This window comes from Lontra canadensis, unplaced genomic scaffold (assembly GCF_010015895.1).
Source record: "Lontra canadensis isolate GAN:19392208 unplaced genomic scaffold, GSC_riverotter_1.0 scaffold3, whole genome shotgun sequence".
In the NCBI taxonomy this organism is placed as follows: domain Eukaryota; kingdom Metazoa; phylum Chordata; class Mammalia; order Carnivora; family Mustelidae; genus Lontra; species Lontra canadensis.
In genome coordinates this window covers 21056234-21073582 of record NW_022630997.1, presented here as the reverse complement: position 1 = coordinate 21073582, position 17349 = coordinate 21056234, and the positions used below count along the sequence as shown (strand labels likewise).

Genomic DNA, 17349 nt, shown 5'->3' with positions numbered 1-17349 from the left:
GCTTTGTTTTGGACCACCCAGGCCAGCCCAGGCCAGCTGCTAGATGAATGCAGTCAAGTGAGTGACCCAGCTGATGTCAGCCAAAGAAACACCCCACGGAATCCAGTCAACCCACAGAATCGTGAAAGATAACAAATCACTGTTTGAAGTCACTAAGATTGGGAGTGGTTTTAGGCAACGATAAATCACTTAGGAAGGAAAAATCAGGTGTGGCATCTACATTACTGCGGTGCTAGTAAACCCCTCTAGTTTCGGTCCCACCTCCTAGGGCTCCATTGTCAGCACAAAGTGCTGGTCATCTGTGGCCAAATCAGAGTGCCATGGAGATTACGAGATGTCTGGGGAGTCTGAGAAAGCACAAGTCAAAATACTTTGAAAAAGCAAAGCAGGAAACCACAGATTTTCAAGGAAGCCCTGCACATGGTCCCAGCAACGTGCTATGAGAGGGAGAAACAAATGTACATTTAACAAAGGAGGAGGTGCGGCGTGGAAGCTGATGGATCTGCCTTTGTCTGAAAGAGGCCAAACTGGTAAGGGGGGAGATCAGCAACCCAACAGAAAAATGGGCAAAAGACAGGAAGAAGCAGATCACAGAAGTGCACCCCTATGTCACTGGCAAAGGCAGGAAAAGAGGCTGGAGTCAGCAGCAGGCAGGGAAATCCAAATTCAGTAATAATAAGCTCCTATTTACATTATCAAAAACAGAGAGCACCTAGTGCTGGAGAGGATGTGGTGAGAGGGACACACTAACAAGTCACTCTGGAAATGTGAGCAGCTTTAAGCCCACTCCAGGAACACCTGTTAAAAACATCCCAAATGTGTAGGATTTAGGTTCGGGAACGTCTACTGTGGCATTGCTCGTGACGGCAAAAACTTGACACGGAGTGAATGTTAATGGATAAGGGAACCATTGGCTCAATTACGGCCCATCCACGCCAGAAATATTTTGCAAAATATTCAGAAGAATAAACCGAAGTTATCACCAGTGCGTTATTAGGGGGTTTTCCCATGACATACTGCTGAGCGAGAAGAGCAGGATTCATAAAAAGCATGTATCGAATATGATCCCGTTTTGTAAAATGATGAAGCTTATATTTGCACGTGTGTTTACATCCCTACAGAAGTGACTCTGTGAACACACGTGCATGGAGGAAAATACGAAGGGTGCCCACAGAGCCATCGGCCGGGGTTACTTGGGGAAGGGCAGAGGAGCGAGATGTGGGAAAAAGAAGGAAGGAAGGTAGCCAAATTAAAGGGAAAAGAATAAAAAAAAAATTTAAGAAAGGATATGATGGTACCGTTACATGTATGCATTTGTGTGAATTGATACACGTGCATATGTATGTGTGAAATACAAAATAGCATTCATTAAAGCAAAAACATAAAGCAAATAATGATTTCTATTTTATCCCTAAATAGGCATCCTTGAAAACAAGGATTCTGGCATGTAAAAATTATTCCTTTTGACAGGGCCAGTGGCGGGATGGATAATGCATCTGACTGTAGATCAGAAGATTCTAGAAATTATTTCTTTTGACACTGTGTGTCAACTCTACTTCAATAAACAAAAATTATTCCCTCTGCCCTGCATTTATTTTATGTAGAAGAAGCGTCATTGGCAGCAGCGAGCCCTGATTCCTGCAGGGTGCTGGCCAGACAGAAGCCCACCCAGCAGCTTCTCTCAGCCAGCACGGCTTCTGAGTGGGAAAAACTCTTCCAAATGGAGATGCTTCCAGTGAGGCGCCTCCCCCACCCCAGGAAGGCGCACGCGTATGAGTGTCAGTGTGCAGACAGACAGAGGCAGACTTCCAGGCAGGCACCTGCTGATGAGTGTCCCTGCCCACAGACGGGCACAACCTCACCTGCCCCCTCCCCCAGCAGCTCACAAGATCTCTGGGCTACACCTTCTCCACAGCTCCCATCCTAGCTTTATTTTCCCTCCTTGCCTCCCACGCCCACTTGTTCTTGTTCTTGTTCAGACGTCTAGTCCCCAAAGCCCCATGATCCCTCCTCCTGTCCGTCCTTGGGGGTTGCAACTCACAAGCTAAGCAGCGGTGAGAAAGGTCAAAGCCAGATGTCGGAGTTTAACTGAAGACCATTCCGTCCCTGAGTAGCCGAACACCACCCTCAGCCAGTCCATCCTCAACAAAAAGACACACTCCCCCATGCCCAGAGACTTTAGCGCTCCTCGTCCACTAAGATAACAAGTAAAAAGTGGAATAAGAGGGTCCCAAAGCTGGGGCACCTGGGTGGCTCAGTTGGTGAAGCATCTGCCGTCCACTCAGGTCCTGATCTCAGAGTCCTGGGATGGAGCCCCGGATCGGACTCCCTGATCGGCAGAGTCTGCTTTTCCCTCTCCTTCTGCCCCTCTGCCTGCTCACGCGCATGCTCTCTCTCGCTCACTCTCAAATAAATTTTTTTTTTTTTTAAGAGGTTTGCAAAGCCAGGGGCAGGGGGAAAAGGGGAGTGACTTCTTAGTGGCTGTGGGGTCTCCTTTGGGGTGATGAAACTTTTCTGGAACGAAAATTTTTCTGGAATGAAATAGTGGGATGGTCCTACAACACTGTGAATGCACTTAATGTCACTAAGTTATCCACATTAAAATGGTTCAAATGGAAATTTTATGTTATGTGAAATTTACCGCAGCTGAAATGAAAAAAAAAAAAAAAAAAAAAGGACCCAAAGGCCTGGGAGGGCCTTACATTACCCTTGCTAGCTTCCTCACGGCTGGTATTGGCGGCTGTTGCATTCTCCCAGCCCTCAGATGGCTGCTCCTCCCGTCCACCTAAAGGAACGAGAAAGAAAAGTGAGGACGCATCAGCCTTCTTTGTAGGAGCACCAGGAAGGAGCTCAGGGAGCAGACTTTATCCCCTGGGGGATGACCAGGATCCCTGGCAGAGCAGGAAAGATTTGACAACACGGGTTGATTGAGAGCCCATCACAGGCGGGGCACCGTTCTAGATGCTAGGGCGGAAAAGAACCCGCTTCTTCATAACCATGCACATAATTCACCAGTTAGAAATGTATTACTCTCCTCTGTCAGTTCAAGGGTACTTGGAATCAAATATACAAAGTTAGGAGGCAAATCCCAAAGTCAACCTGGAGGTCAGCATCCTTGCGCTCACCCCCATTAGGAAGCCCGCATCGCATGTAAACAGGACACCCGCTTCTGAATGCAGGGAGGAGCCCCAACACTGCTTTTAAATACGTGATGTGGTCAGCTACTGCCTTGGCTTAAGTAGGCATTTGGGTTTTCTCTTTGGGGTTGGTCTCGTTTTAGAAATTTTTCTGTTGACTTTATATATCAGACTCTGTAAACACCGCCTCGGTCAAGGACAGGCCTGTTTGTCTTTATTTGCAAGTAGCCCTTGTGTATAAACCTGGTTCACATCTGTCCCCACCAGGAAGGTGGTCAATCAGCCATGAGTATTAGACCTACGGTGAGCTGGATCTGTGTGCGGTTCCAGGCGCCAGGGGATTCAGCAGTGAGCTAAGACAGACGGGTCAAATGGGCAGCGGGACGATAAACACAAGGTAAGAGAACAAAAGGACAAAGTCATTGTGGGTTCAGGAAATCTGAAGATTGGATGCAGGATAAGGTAGAGCGCTCAGAAGGAGCCTTCCCTGACCACGGACACAAAAGTCTGGGCCAGGATCAGGAAAGAATCTGGATTGGGAATGAGCTTGCCCCACGGAGGGGCTCATGGTGGTGGGCAAGTGGGAACCAGGCAGCGAGGGAGGCAAAATCCACAGGGATATGAGGAATATAGTTGCATGCAGGGAAGCAGGGAGGCTGATGGATTAGATACGAGGGACTGAGAGAGGTCCCCAGTGACTCCCACATTTGGGGGTTGAACAACTGGGTGGGCTGTGACACCAGGGAGCAGATCTGAGGACAGAGCCCATGTCCAGGAGAGACTATTGTACATATGAAACCACATCCAAGCACCTACAGGATAATCAACTTATACAAAAATAATTTCTTGCATCTGTTTAGAAATCTACAGCTTACAGAGCTGTATCTCCCTCGTTAAACATTCTGTGGCAGACGGAGTGGAACCCCATTTTACAGAGGAGATAATCAAGTCACAAAATGAGTGGCCCAGGGTCGTGCTCAGGACACCGTCTCCCGGTCAGAAGCCTGAGGATCTTCCCCGTGGCCCCCACAGCGCACGGGCTCCCAGCAATGCTCAAGGTAAGGTCCCAAACAGGTGACCCAATGACCTGGCCCCGCACAACCCTGGGAGCCGGCCCTGAGGCCCCGCACCCGGGGCCTCCACCACACAGCCCGCCTCTTTCCCTCTCCTGCCGGTGACCCTGGCGGCGGACCAGGCGCGCGCTGACATTTTTGCGGGCCTTCATCCTGCTCGCTCTGTGGCCGCTCTGGCCAACACTCCCTGCAGCTGCCGGGGTGTTGGCTGCCAGCTCCCAGCCCTCTGGGTATTCTTCCAGCTGTGGTATCATTTCCTCTCGGGCTGAAGGTCAGGGGAAATCCCGATGGTATGAAAATCACAGGCCGGCAGAGGAATGTGGCATGTGAGGAGGGAGGGGGAGCCTGAAGCCAGAGTCTCTGCTGCGTAACTGTGGCTAAGACCTTGGGCGTTTGTATTTTTCATCTGTCAAATGGGCTGTTTATTTTGAAGACCACATGAGGTAATGAGTTTGTTTAGGCACTAACTCATTCAACAAATATTTATCCAACACCTGCTACAGGCCAGATGCTGTTTCTGCGGCTCAGGATACAACACAGAACAAACTCTACCCTGACCTCATGGAAATTATGTTCTGACGGAAGGGAGGGGGGAAAACAATAAGCAAAGAGGCGACTGAAGATTTAAGTCAATTGCTGATAGACACTACAAAGAAAATAAATGAGGGTGAGGGGAAAAGGGAAGTCTAGGGTTAAGGGGTTGCTGTTTCATGGGAGACAGAAAAGCAGAAGCCTGAAAAGAGTGAAGGAGAGAGTCCACAGAAAATTGGGGAGGAACATTTCAAACTGGGAAAAACAATGGGTGCAAAGGCCCTGGGGTGGGAGTGCGCTTGGTGGTAGGGAGGAGGTATGACTGGAATGGAGCAGGTGAGAGAGACAGTAGTAGGTAGTGTGGCCAGAGGGCAGTGGAGAGTCTGGAGGGTTGGCTTGTGTGGTGCCATTTCCAGGATTTGGCATTTATTCCGAGGGATCCAGGCGAGAGCCAGAGAACACGAGAGGGCTCTGGAACTGCACCAGTTCGAATGTGACTAGGGTTACTAGTAGTGGACAGGAGGGGACTCAGAGGCTGGCTTTCGGAAGGAAACTCCACATAGCAGTAGCCCCGCAGAGAAGGTCGGTCAGTTTAGACGTGCTTGGCTCCTGAGAAAGGGGTGGAGGGAGGCAAACAAACGAAACCTGCAAGGACACCCAGGCACAGCCTGGGTTCAGGGTTAGCTGTAGGCTGTGGCTGAGGGAGCAAAGGCCAGGAGAGACAGAGATTCAGCTCTGCAGTGGGCAGAGGAGGGTCGGGGTGGAGGACTTCTAACCCACCCGGCCCCCTGGTGCTCGGAGCTGTAACAGGAACTCGAGCTCTGGAGTTGAGGCAAGAATGGGCCCCCTAGTAGCTAGAGGGGCAAAGGATCAGTGTTTACTAAGTCCAGTGACTGAGCTGAACACGCAATAAGAATAGGGCTAAATGACCTCCTTGTATTGTGTTTGATGATTGTCGCCTCACAAAGACACAATGACAAAACAGCCATAACCATCCGCATTTTCCAGGGAGGAAACAAGGCTCCAAAAGGTGAATTGACTTGCCTGTCTCGAGGGAACAGAGATGGTTAGCAAGGGAGATGGATGAAGCGGGGGTTCTTATCCGACCCTCCAAATCTGCGCTCCTTCCCCTCAGCTTTAGGACCAGAAAGAACAAGCGTGGTGCCTGGGCCGCTCTCCCTGATGAAACCCTTCCTGAGGCTCCCCACTGCCCTTGGGATGAGTTCTAATTCCCTGAGGCCTCTTCTGCCTGGTGCCCTGGGGCTTCCTGCCACTTCCCCCCTGTCGTACTCAGCCACCCAGTCTCACCTATAGCACCTTCATTTCTATTTTCCTCAGCCACACCCACCTCTCCACTGGCCGGATCTGACTGGTACATTAAGTTTCTGCTGGGACACCACTTCCTCTAAGACACTGTCCCACGGATACTCCCAGGTTAGGAGCACTCCGCTCTGTGTGCTCATGCAGGGCTCGGGCTGATTCACGTCCCAAACCGCAGGGTGTGGGCCTCTCCTGTCCATGCAGAGGATCCTTCAGTTTGGTTTCTAGTTTTTAGCATCTTGATGAAAGGGCCTTTGTCTTGTCCAACAATGAACACTGTGCCCAGCAGATAGCAGACACTCAGTAAAATACAGGATGGACCGATGAATGGACTGATGGATGGATGGATGGACGAGTCAGGTAGACAGTTGTTAAAAAGATAACTCAATCTTTTCCAGCTCAGCCTAACAGATGGGAAAATTGGTTTTCATCAGCTTTTATGGAGAAAGGGAAGCAGATATTCTTGGGACAATGGTTCTCAACCTTCACTGCAATTTGGGATCACCTGGGAAGCTTTTTAGACAAACAAGCAGGAGGCCGGGACCCACCCACCCAGAGGTTCTTATTGAACCAGTCTGGGCCTGGGCTGGGCCTCAGGATTTTCAAAAGCTCCTGAGGTGAGTCTGATGTACAGCCAAGGTTGCAATTCTCTACTGTAAGAACCTGTAAGAGGAAGCCTTATCTTAAATTTTCTTACAACCAAACTCTTCCTTCCCAAGCTCCCCAGGAATGAATACGTGGAGCTGGAAACACATCAAACACTAAAAAACAAAACAAAACAAAACAAAACAACAACAACAACAACAAAAACAACAAAAAACTCCTTTCTCACATCTGTATCAATGGAAAATGTTGCTCTCTTCCAGTAAAAGCTAGCAAGTGAGTAAGACAGGTGTGACAGTGGCTGGAACAGCGGCCCCAGGCACCATGGAACCAGGAAGGGAGATATAGCCTGCCCGAGACAAAGATTGGGGACAATGGGGGAGGGAGCATTCAGGGTGTGGGGCTATATTTTTCCTTGGGTGTAACTGCAAGACAAGAAATATTTGAAAAAAAAAATACATATATACGCCCGTATTTGATCTTTGGTTAATTACTCTTCAGTGAGAGGATATGCAAAGACCTTGTAGATTTCATTAGTCACAGGGGCTTATTCAAACGTCTCCTTTGCATAAGAAACCCAGGCTTACAGCTGGTCTCTGGGAAAGAATGCCCTCCAGGCCTTGAAAAGAGAGCTACAGGGCTGTTCACGCTCTCACTGAAACACAGCAGAGGTCAACGGCCCGTGATGCATGGGGCCAGGCTGAAATGTTTCTATCCAGCATTTGCAATTCAATCCCACAGTTTCCTTTATAGAACAATTCACTAAATTCAGAGTTGTTCTTTTTTCTAATTCACCATATAATTCACCTCCCAAGTTCAATTAAGAAGCAATCTGTTAGCAACTTTGGGAGCAAGCTGCTTTTCTTTGGGAAAGCCCAATTTTCTTCCGCTCCCAACAAAAAGTAGCTTAATTATATGCATCATATGAGACATTGATGTATATACAACACTCCTCCACCATAATTAATGAAATATTAACTATATACATCCAAAGACATCTAGGCAGAAAGAGATGGGCTCTTCCAAAGCCCAGAAGGACAGAGCCTTGTCCTAAATATCAATACTGATCATTTGAATATATGTTCATGCATAATGACTATGAATTAATATTCATTAATATGGTTTTATAGACAAAATTTGATATCAGTTATTCCTTCTATCCCTCATTCATTGAATCTAACATTACATGGTCCTTGGTTTTCTTAAACACAAGAATAACTAACACTTAAAAAATTTTTTATTTTTTATTAACATATAATGTATTATTGGCCCCAGGGGTACAGGTCTGTGAATCGCCAGGTTTACACACTTCACAGCACTCACCATAGCATATACCTTCCCCAATGTCCATAACCCAACCACCTTCTCCCTACCCACCTACCCCCAGCAATCCTCAGTTTGTTTTGTGAGATTAAGAATCTCTTATGGTTTGTCTCCCTCCCTATCCCATCTTGTTTCATTTTTTCCTTCCCTACTCCCCAAACCCCCCACGTTGCCTCTCAAATTCTTCATATCAGGGAGATCATATGACAATTGTCTTTCTCTGATTGACTTATTTCGCTCAGCACAATACCCTCTCGTTCCATCCAGGTCACTGTAAATGGCAAGATTTCATTTCTTTTGATGGCTGCATAGTATTCCATTGTATCTATATACCACCTCTTCTTTATCCATTCATCTGTTGATGGACATCTAGGTTCTTTCCATAGTTTGGCTACTGTGGACAATGCTGCTATAAACATTTGGGTGCATGTGTCCCTTTGGATCACTACATTTGTATCTTTAGGGTAAATACCCAGTAGTGCAATTGCTGGCTCATAGGGTAGCTCTATTTTCAACTTTCTGAGGAACCTCTATGCTGAATAACTACCATTTTTAAAGTGTTGATTATTTGCAGGTACAATACAGACGTTAATCAATTTAATCCTCAAGCCAACCCTCTGAGGTAGGTATCATTCCCATTTTACATGCAGGGTAACTGAGGCTTAGGGCAGTTAAGAAATCACTGGACACACACAGCCATTGGTTAGAAAGGTTGAGATTCTCTCCAGACAGTCTGGTGTCAAATGCTTTAATATACATCACACACTAAAGTAACCCTGCCAGGCAACCTACACTCTCCATTTACTGACTTTTATTTCGTTTAAAAAAAAATTATTTATTTGAGAGAGAATGCGAGCTAAAGAACACAAGCAGGGGTAGCAGCAGAGGGAAAGGGAGAAGCAGATTCCCCACTTAGAAGGGAGCCTGACATGGGGTTTGATCTCAAGACCCCAGAATCACGACAGGAGCCAAGGCAGACGCTTAACCGACCGAGCCACCCAGGCGTCCCCTCCATTTACTCACTTTTAATACACCTGTATTTACACCTCTGACTCACCAGAGGTGGGTAAATCTATGATGAAACTGCTTTGCTTTACTCTAATAATAATAATTAAAAAATCTCTAGCACAAGATCCTAAAAATCGCTTTATTACTAGTTTCTTCAATAAATCCTGGTTGAGGGTCTGCTTTGGGCAGCATGGGGCTGGGCTCCCAAAGACAGGACAACCAGGGCATGCCTTTATGGGTCCTTCATGGTTCTTGTGCAAAACATAAAAATCAACAATAAACAATGACATCATTCCATGGAGGGATGAAGCACTTTGAAGAAATCAGAACAGTTTTATGAAAGAGCAATGGGGGATGGGAGCCCAGGGATGGCATTTGAGCTGAGACCTAAAGAAGGAAGGAGGGACCTCCATCTGGGGAGAGCACTCCAGCGAAAAAACAAAACCAAAACACAACCAAAGCAGAAACAAGCAAACAAAAATCCAGCAAGTAAAAGTGAGTCTTGCTGGCTGGAGCCAGGGCTGAGGACAGGCAGCATGGCAGGAGGGCCTGAGGAATGCATGGCCAGCTTGTGTAAGCCTTTCTGATCCTCACAACCATGCCTTAAGCAGTCCTAATTTGCCATGCCCTTTGGTCAGATGTAATATGCATAGCAATCCCATGAGTAAGTAACATTATTCCTCTTTTACAGAAGAGAAAACAGAGGGTCAGGAGTAAGTTGTTGGAGGTCACCCAGCGGCTAAGTGATGGGATCTGCATTCCCAGTCTGGCCCATCTGACTCCAGAACCCGTGCTCCTCTGCCCTCTAGCCCACACCTGTGTGAGTGTGGTCTGAGTGAGCATCTCAGGCCAGGCTGACAGGTGACATAGCTGCCCACCTCCGTCAGCACAAGAAACACCTGCTCAGCGGAAGTTTTAATTATTCATTAGATTAAAAAAAAGGGGGGGGCCAAGACCCCTTAACAGGTTAATTTGGGAATGAACTAGTCAACCACTATGGTAATCAATGTGCAATCCTCAGCAATTTGGTGCCAAGTAAATTTTATATCTATGCCAGATTTCAAATGCTACAGAAGGGAAAGGGAAAATGAGTTAAAAGATCATTGCCAGTTTTTGTTAATGAAATGATTTAATATCAGCAAGTGTATAATAAAAAGGGAATTCTTATACACTGCTGGTGGGGCAGGAATATAAATTGCTAACATTTATGAGGTAATTTAGCAAGATGTATCAAAACAGGCAGTAAAATGACTTTGACCCAAGAATATGACTTCTGGATATGGGCACAAAGGAACTGATTGACAATAAAGACAAAGACCGTTTCATCTCCACATTTTTACAATAAAGACTGTGCTAACTACACCCCCAATGGGGGGGGGTAGTAAAATGAATTACTATGTAATGGAACACTATGTAACCACAAAAACTGTTTTAGAAGAGAGTTTACTAAGTGGGAAAAATGTTCATATTGTAAATCAAAAAATAGGTAAGAAAATAATGCCCAGGGTGATTCCAATAGAACTGGGTATGATCCCATCTTTCCTGGAAAAGCATCTACAAAAAAGATGGGGAAGAAAAGACTGGGATGGAAATACCCACAAGGCTCATTGTGATGATCTCTGGTTGGTGATGTTTGGGTGAATTTTATTTTCCTACATACCTTTTGTAATTTCCAAATTGTGATTACTTTTATAATCAGGAAATAAAGGGATCCCCCCCCAAAAAACTAGATTATAGCACACACTTGGCTATGACCATGTGCTCTGACTTTGTCATACACATTTGCACACACACACGTGCGTATACACACGTATGCACGCACACACACACACATACACACACACACACACAGAGGCAGCTGCCAGGAAAACCCTTCTCTGCTGGGAACAGGGAACATAGTTGCAAGAAACAGAGTTGTATTTCTGCAGATGGAAATGTTGTGGGCCTGTGGTATTTTCTGCTTTTCTGTTTTGACCATGGAAGGAAAAAGTCATGAGTCCGCACCTTGGCAAGATGGAAGGCAGGAAAGCTCATGGCTGAGGAGTGAAAGGGCCAGTCAGAACCTTCCCTCAGGTAGTGCTGGGTACTCCATTCCCAGATCCGGCCCTCCCTTCTCCAGCTAGTCACCTGGCTCCCACCCATGTCCAAGCACTGACTGATGAGGCCTCAGGACTTGCTTGGCTCCAGGGGCCAGCTCATGGAAAGCTTCTTCATCACGCAAATTAGAGTTGCTTTCTTCCTAGAGCCTCTAGCCAAACAGCCACTCGGCTTGGCATTGGACCCTCCTCCTACCCTGAATGCCGGCTCCTGCGTTTTTCCTGGTCCCTGATTGTTGTTAGAATGAGGCCAGACCTTTACCCTAGTGTGATCTCGAAGCACTCCCTGTTGCTCACCTGGCGTCAAGCCTCCAGTGCTCTCCTGAGCCTGGGCTCCGGGGACTCTCACACACGTGGCCCACGCCTTTCACACCTAGCCTGGCCTTGGCTTCTCCGAAGGCTGTTTCCATCATTTACTGCTGCATAGCAAACTATCCCTCTCAACAGAGTGGCTTAAAATCATCATTTTACACTTGCTTCTGAGTCTATGGGCCAGGAATTGGGGGCAGAGAACCAATGGCATTGGCTTGTCTGCTCCACAGCGTCTGGGTCCTTAGTGGGGAGAGCTCAGAGGGCTGGGGGAGGACAACAACGGCTCGTGTGCAGCTGCATGTCTGGGGCCTCGGCTCTCTTCCATGTGGCCTCGACGTCCAGTCCTCTTGGGCTTCCTAACAGCATGGCTCTCCTGGACTTCCTATGGGCAGGATGCTTCCAAGAGGGAGCATTCCAAAATGATGCGTCCCAGTGTGCCACTGCTTTGTACAAGCCTCTGCTTCCATCACGCTCTCTAGGGTTCTACTGGCCAAGCAGGTCCCACACTGGAGCCCAGGGTCCCAGAGGGAGAGGACAGTACCAGGGAACGGCAGTGCCTGCGGAGGTCTGTCAGGCAGCATGAACGTAACAGCCTACCTCCCGCCTACCTGATCTCTGTTTGCCTGAGGTTTGGGGAAATCAAAGGGCTTGTAAGATGAGTCTGCAGCGTAAGTGCCAGGGTCAGAGGGCTTCGGATACAGCCTTTACTTCACCACTTCCTAGCTGTGTGAACTTGAACAAGTCACTGAACGTCTTGCTCTTTCAGATTCCTCATCCATAAAGTGAGGGTAAGAGGATTCACCTCCTAGGGTTGTTATGAAGATTAAGAGAGAGAATACACGCAAGGCATAGAACAAGGCTGGCCCCAAACCAGCACTCAGAATTAGCTACTCCCACGATTACTATGATCACCATTGACTCTAAGTCATCCTCAGTCACAAAGCCAGAAAGAGGCAAAACTCAGAGGCAATCCCAGGCCCCAGTGATGGCTTTTAAAATACAGGGCGATTTGGGGCTTCTCCCATGCATGGATTTCTAGAAGCTTCTGAAGGGGTGTGCTTAAAGCAGGGAGCGGTCGGGTGTGGCAGTGGTGGGGCACTAGAGAGACATGGGGGTAAAAATTCAGATGATCAGCAAGGATCTTGGTTTGTGCTTGTGTGTTAACTGCCTGTCTCCATGACACCCTCTAAAACACCAGCTCCATCTTCCATGATGTATCCCAGGCCTGGGATGGGCCTGGCAGACAGAGAAGGAGGGAGGCAAGGGAGGCCAGAGGACATGGAGTTTGTACTCCAAAGAAGAAGTGAAGACATCCTCAAGCAGGCAGACCATAGCAATGGAGAGGAGGGTGCTTAGGTGAGCTCGTTAGGTGATGGCACTCCAAACACTGGTATGTTCGGGGCACAGGTGGCTAAGAGAAGCAGGTAGAGGAAAGCCCGAGTCTGCTCTGAGATGTGATCAAGGCACTCCCTTCCACAGTCATCATGCCAAAATAGGCCAGTGGAGAGGAACGTTTCAGATGACCCAACGGAATAGTCAACACAAGAGACCTGGGGTAACTTTTTTTTTTTTTTTAAGATTTTATTTATTTGTCAGAGAGAGAGAGGGAGAGAGAACGAGCACAGCAGACAGAATGGCAGGCAGAGGCAGAGGCAGAGGGAGAAGCAGGCTCCCCGCCGAGCAAGGAGCCCGATGTGGGACTCAATCCCAGGATGCTGGGATCATGACCTGAGCCGAAGGCAGCTGCTTAACCAACTGAGCCACCCAGGCGTCCCGACCTGGGGTAACTTTAACAGGAAATGTGTCTAACTGCACTGGGAGAATTATACACTTTATTGTAATCTGTAAAGATAACAGTAAGTGAGGAAGAATAATTCTATGTTCCTGGATGGAGTGAGTAAATGATATAAATGGGTCAGTTTCTCCAAAGGAAGTTAAGGATTCAATGCAAACATGATGCAAATTCTAAGAAGATTTTCTTGGGATCCTCTTAGATTTTTGTAGAAATGTGATTCCTAGACTCACCTAGAAGAATAAACAAGTGAGATTATCTAAGACTTTCTTTAAAAAAAAAAAAAAAAGCAACCCAGAGCAAGGGCAATGAGGAATAACGCAGCCCATCAAATATTAAACACACAAAGAAACTAACATGACAAGACACATAGGTGAATGGAACACAAAACACACACTACGTGATAAAGGGAAATATCGCCAAACCACCAGGAAAGAATATGCGGTAGATGGTGTTGAGCTTATTATTTAGAAATTAGGGGGAAGGATATGGAACCTACCCTCAGAGAAAACCCAAATGGATAGAAAGAGTGAAGTGTAAACAAACAAACCATAGGAAAACATTAGAAAAAATATTATTTCCCAAAGTTATAGAAGGAAAAATCTTATATGTTCATTAGCATAAGAAAATTTGGTTTGACACATTCAACTTAAAAAATTTAAAACATTTGTGTATCAAAAAGACAAATGCCTTAAATTGGAAACAATTCACCCAGACAGGGGAAAATGTCTAGATTGACGGTGACAATGGGTACTATCCATATTATACAAATAGTTCAAGCAAGTCAATGAGAAAAACTCTGTATCCAATAGACATTGGATAAAGGAAGTTGGTGAACACGCCACAGAAGAAAAATCTAACTGGTAGGTAATTATACAGACATTTACCCCCGAGAAATGAAAATAAAAGCAAAATGAGGTATCATTTTCCCAACAATTTAAGTGGCAAAGTAATGAGATTAATGGTAACAATTGTGCTGAGTCTGGGGGAAATGGAATTTTCCCTTTGTGAAGAGTTGTTCACGCAGCCACTTTGGTGAACATCACAGGACTAGGTACTAGAAACACACAGACACATGCTAGTTCACACAGCTCACGGCCCAGCCTGGCAGGAAAGGAAGAGATCTGGGCATGCTGGGGCTTCCCAGAGTAGAGGCTGAAGAGTTTGAGGGAAATGCAGATGGTAAGGGGCAAAGACATTGCAGGCCATGGGGCAGGGAAGAGGACAGCCTATGGGGGGACACCTCAGCCCACGTCCCACCAAAGTGTGCTCCCAATGCATCATTCCAACTTCTCTCCCTCACCTGCCATGTCCCACCAACCTGCCAGCCACCCCGCACCACTCCGTTCTCCCTGCCAAGCTCCCCCTGCCTGACAGCATTCAACCTCTGCCTTCCCCCTGTAGCGCACAATCCTTCCAGCTACAACCCTTGTCAAAATACCCAGGCCCAGCTCTGCCTCCTCCAGGAAGTATCCCCTGCTCCATGCTTTATGACATCTCCTTTTCGTGACACATGCTTAACAAATACGTCCATCCGAGTTGAACGGGACTGGACTGGCAAATGTTGGCATGTGTTATCCCAGCCAATATTCACTGCACCTGTAGGGGGTGAGGATTTGCTACTGTTGTCCCATTTACAGGTGAGGAAACCAAGTTCCAGCGACATAAAGTACTTGATCTGGGTCAGCAGCTGGCATGCAGCAGAGCTGGGAGGTCTAACCCCCAGCACTTGGTCTTTGCCTCTGGGCTCTGTCCCTTACTGTGTGACAGGAGCAGCAAATGAAGGGGAAACCCCAGATGCTGAAGAAAGGGTTACCTAGACACGAGGGGTAGGATTCTCACTGCGCAGTAAGAAGTTCAGAAGAGGCACATGTGTGTCCTCCTAGAACAATCTTAGAAGGGTTTTATCACATGGCCTTTGCACAGATGACCAAATGACCGGTAAAGATTTATAGTGTCTCAAAGAGCAAGCCCCACAGATTGGATCACAGAAGGGGTAGCAGGGAACTCAAGAAAACAAAGAAAAGAAGACCAACCCAAGCCCTCAGGGAACTGGAGGAGAAAAGCAGAAAGGATCACAGAGCTCCGTGGCCCATCTTTGACCTTTCTGGGGAGAAGTCAGCTCGGTTCAAGGAGAGTTTAAGGGCAATGGCTTCACCGTTAGGACATGATATAGCTAAAAAAGGTTAAGGTGACTAGGGTTTTTCTAGGTGAAGGCATTTGTCGGTGAAGTGTAATGGCCCCTTTGCTTCAGAGAAGTTAATATCTATTAATGGTTCCATCTCACTGATTCACTAGGGCACAAAGACCCTGTTCTGATGCCAGGGAATTTGCTGGGCCATAAAACATGCCCTCCAAGGCCCTGAGTGTGCCCTGTCTTCCCTTTCCTGTGTTTCTTCCTCAGTGCCATGCAGAGCCCCAGACAGGGAATGCGAGGAGGTGCCAGAGACTGAAAGTTCAAGAAAAGAGTCTCCAGAAGAAGGATCTTCTTTCACATTGCCAGGCAATAGCTGAAGCTCTGGGACCCTCCTTCCTTGGTGGAGAAGAGAGAAGCAGCATGGTCAATGCCATGAGAGCTGATTTGGGGCCCAAGGATGGTGTCCTTTACCCACTGGCCAGTATGCAAACTCAGATGCTAGAGCTGGGGGGCCAGGCAAGCAGCACATCAGAGTGCAAGAGCCTAGCCTAGAGAGATGAGGAGGGCTAGTGGGGTCTGTGGCAAGCCACAGAGCGCGTGCTCCTCCACAGGTCAACCCATCCTTATGCAACTCCATTGATTGTTGCCATGTGGAAATGCTGGACCAGTGTGGCCAGATCTCCCAACTTTTCAAGAGAAGCCAGAGTTAGTTCGGATTTTTATGAGAAATCTGATTTTTTTCAAATGTTGGCAGCAAGTTTAAAAATGTGAGCCCTACAAAACAAACAAAACACATCTGCAGACCAGATTTGGCTGGTGGGCTGACGGCTTAGGACCTCTGGGCAGCCCAGTGAATGGGAAAGCCATGCCTCTAGGGGGTGCCAACGTCAGAGAGAAAGGAGCTCCTTCCTCAGGCAATGGCAGCCCAGGTCTAGAGGTGCAGGAGGGCAGCAGAGAACCTGGGAAGCAGAAAGCAAGGAGTAGCAGAAGCGAATTAGAGGCTCAGGGCCAAGGCCAGCTGGGGCCTTTCACTCACTGTTTGCGGGCAAACAAGCTCATTAAAGGACACCGAAGAGAAATAAGATGACCAGAACACAGGAGGAGAATTCCCTGGCAGCTCCACCACCATCATCACCTCCTCTCCCTGGACCTCCTTGGAAACCACAGAAATAATGACCTGCAGACCTCGCTGTAAACAGTCCCCAGAGAAATGGGATTTTGCTTCGGCCATCCTGCATATCAGCCACAGGTTAGCACAATGCAGGGGAAACAGGAGTCTCATCACAAACACACTGGCAGGACCGCCAGCTGCCCCTGAGGCTGCATCTCCAGCTCTCTGGGCCCACCCACTTGTCACTGGTGCTTGGTGGCTTTGCCGTGGGAGGCCGTCTCGGCTCTCTTAACCTCTCTCCTGCCCATTGTTGTGTGTTGCTGTTTTCTAAGAAAGGATGAAGGGAGGCCACAGCCAGGTTTCTGCCCATGCCTAGAGGAGCCCACTGGAGCATCTCATGTTCGATACAATTTGAGCAGAACATTCTGAAGTTCCGGGAGTCATCAGCTGAAGGAGGAGCCATAGGTCCTGTGGTTCTCTAAGCAGCGGTGCATGCAGCAGAGAGCACACATTAAGTCTCCATACATTTCCAGATTATCATTGGCAAAAGAACCAAGAGACACCTTTGTGGCCCTCAGGAAGCTTAGAATGCAACCCTTCATTTTATAGATAAGCAAAGTAAAGTCCCATGAAGCAAAGTGACATGGCCAAGGTCTGTCACAGTAGCTAACTCTGAAGGGCTGTGGCCTTTTGTCCAAAACAACTGAGTTCATTATCACACCCAAAAAGAAGACACTTGAGTAAAAAGTACATTTGCGACAGGGGTCATTTTCCCACTGTGACAAAATGCACACATCTAGAAGGGCCAATTACAAAAGCAAAGGTGCGTAGCTTTAAGAAAACTGAAAATACTAACTTAAAAATATTTAGGGGGTGATTCTTTATTGGATACAAGCATCCTTTATT

The 17349-nt window shown here is 47.4% G+C and overlaps 1 protein-coding gene across 1 annotated transcript in view; it reads right to left on the bottom strand.

The window, feature by feature from the left end:
• The window catches only part of TLL2 (tolloid like 2), a 116531-nt gene that overhangs the window by 66827 nt on the left and 32355 nt on the right, over positions 1-17349 (bottom strand). The window contains exon 3 of the mRNA XM_032883365.1: positions 2708-2785. Within this exon, the coding sequence (XP_032739256.1) occupies positions 2708-2785 (78 nt within the window). The remainder of the gene's footprint in view (positions 1-2707; positions 2786-17349) is intronic.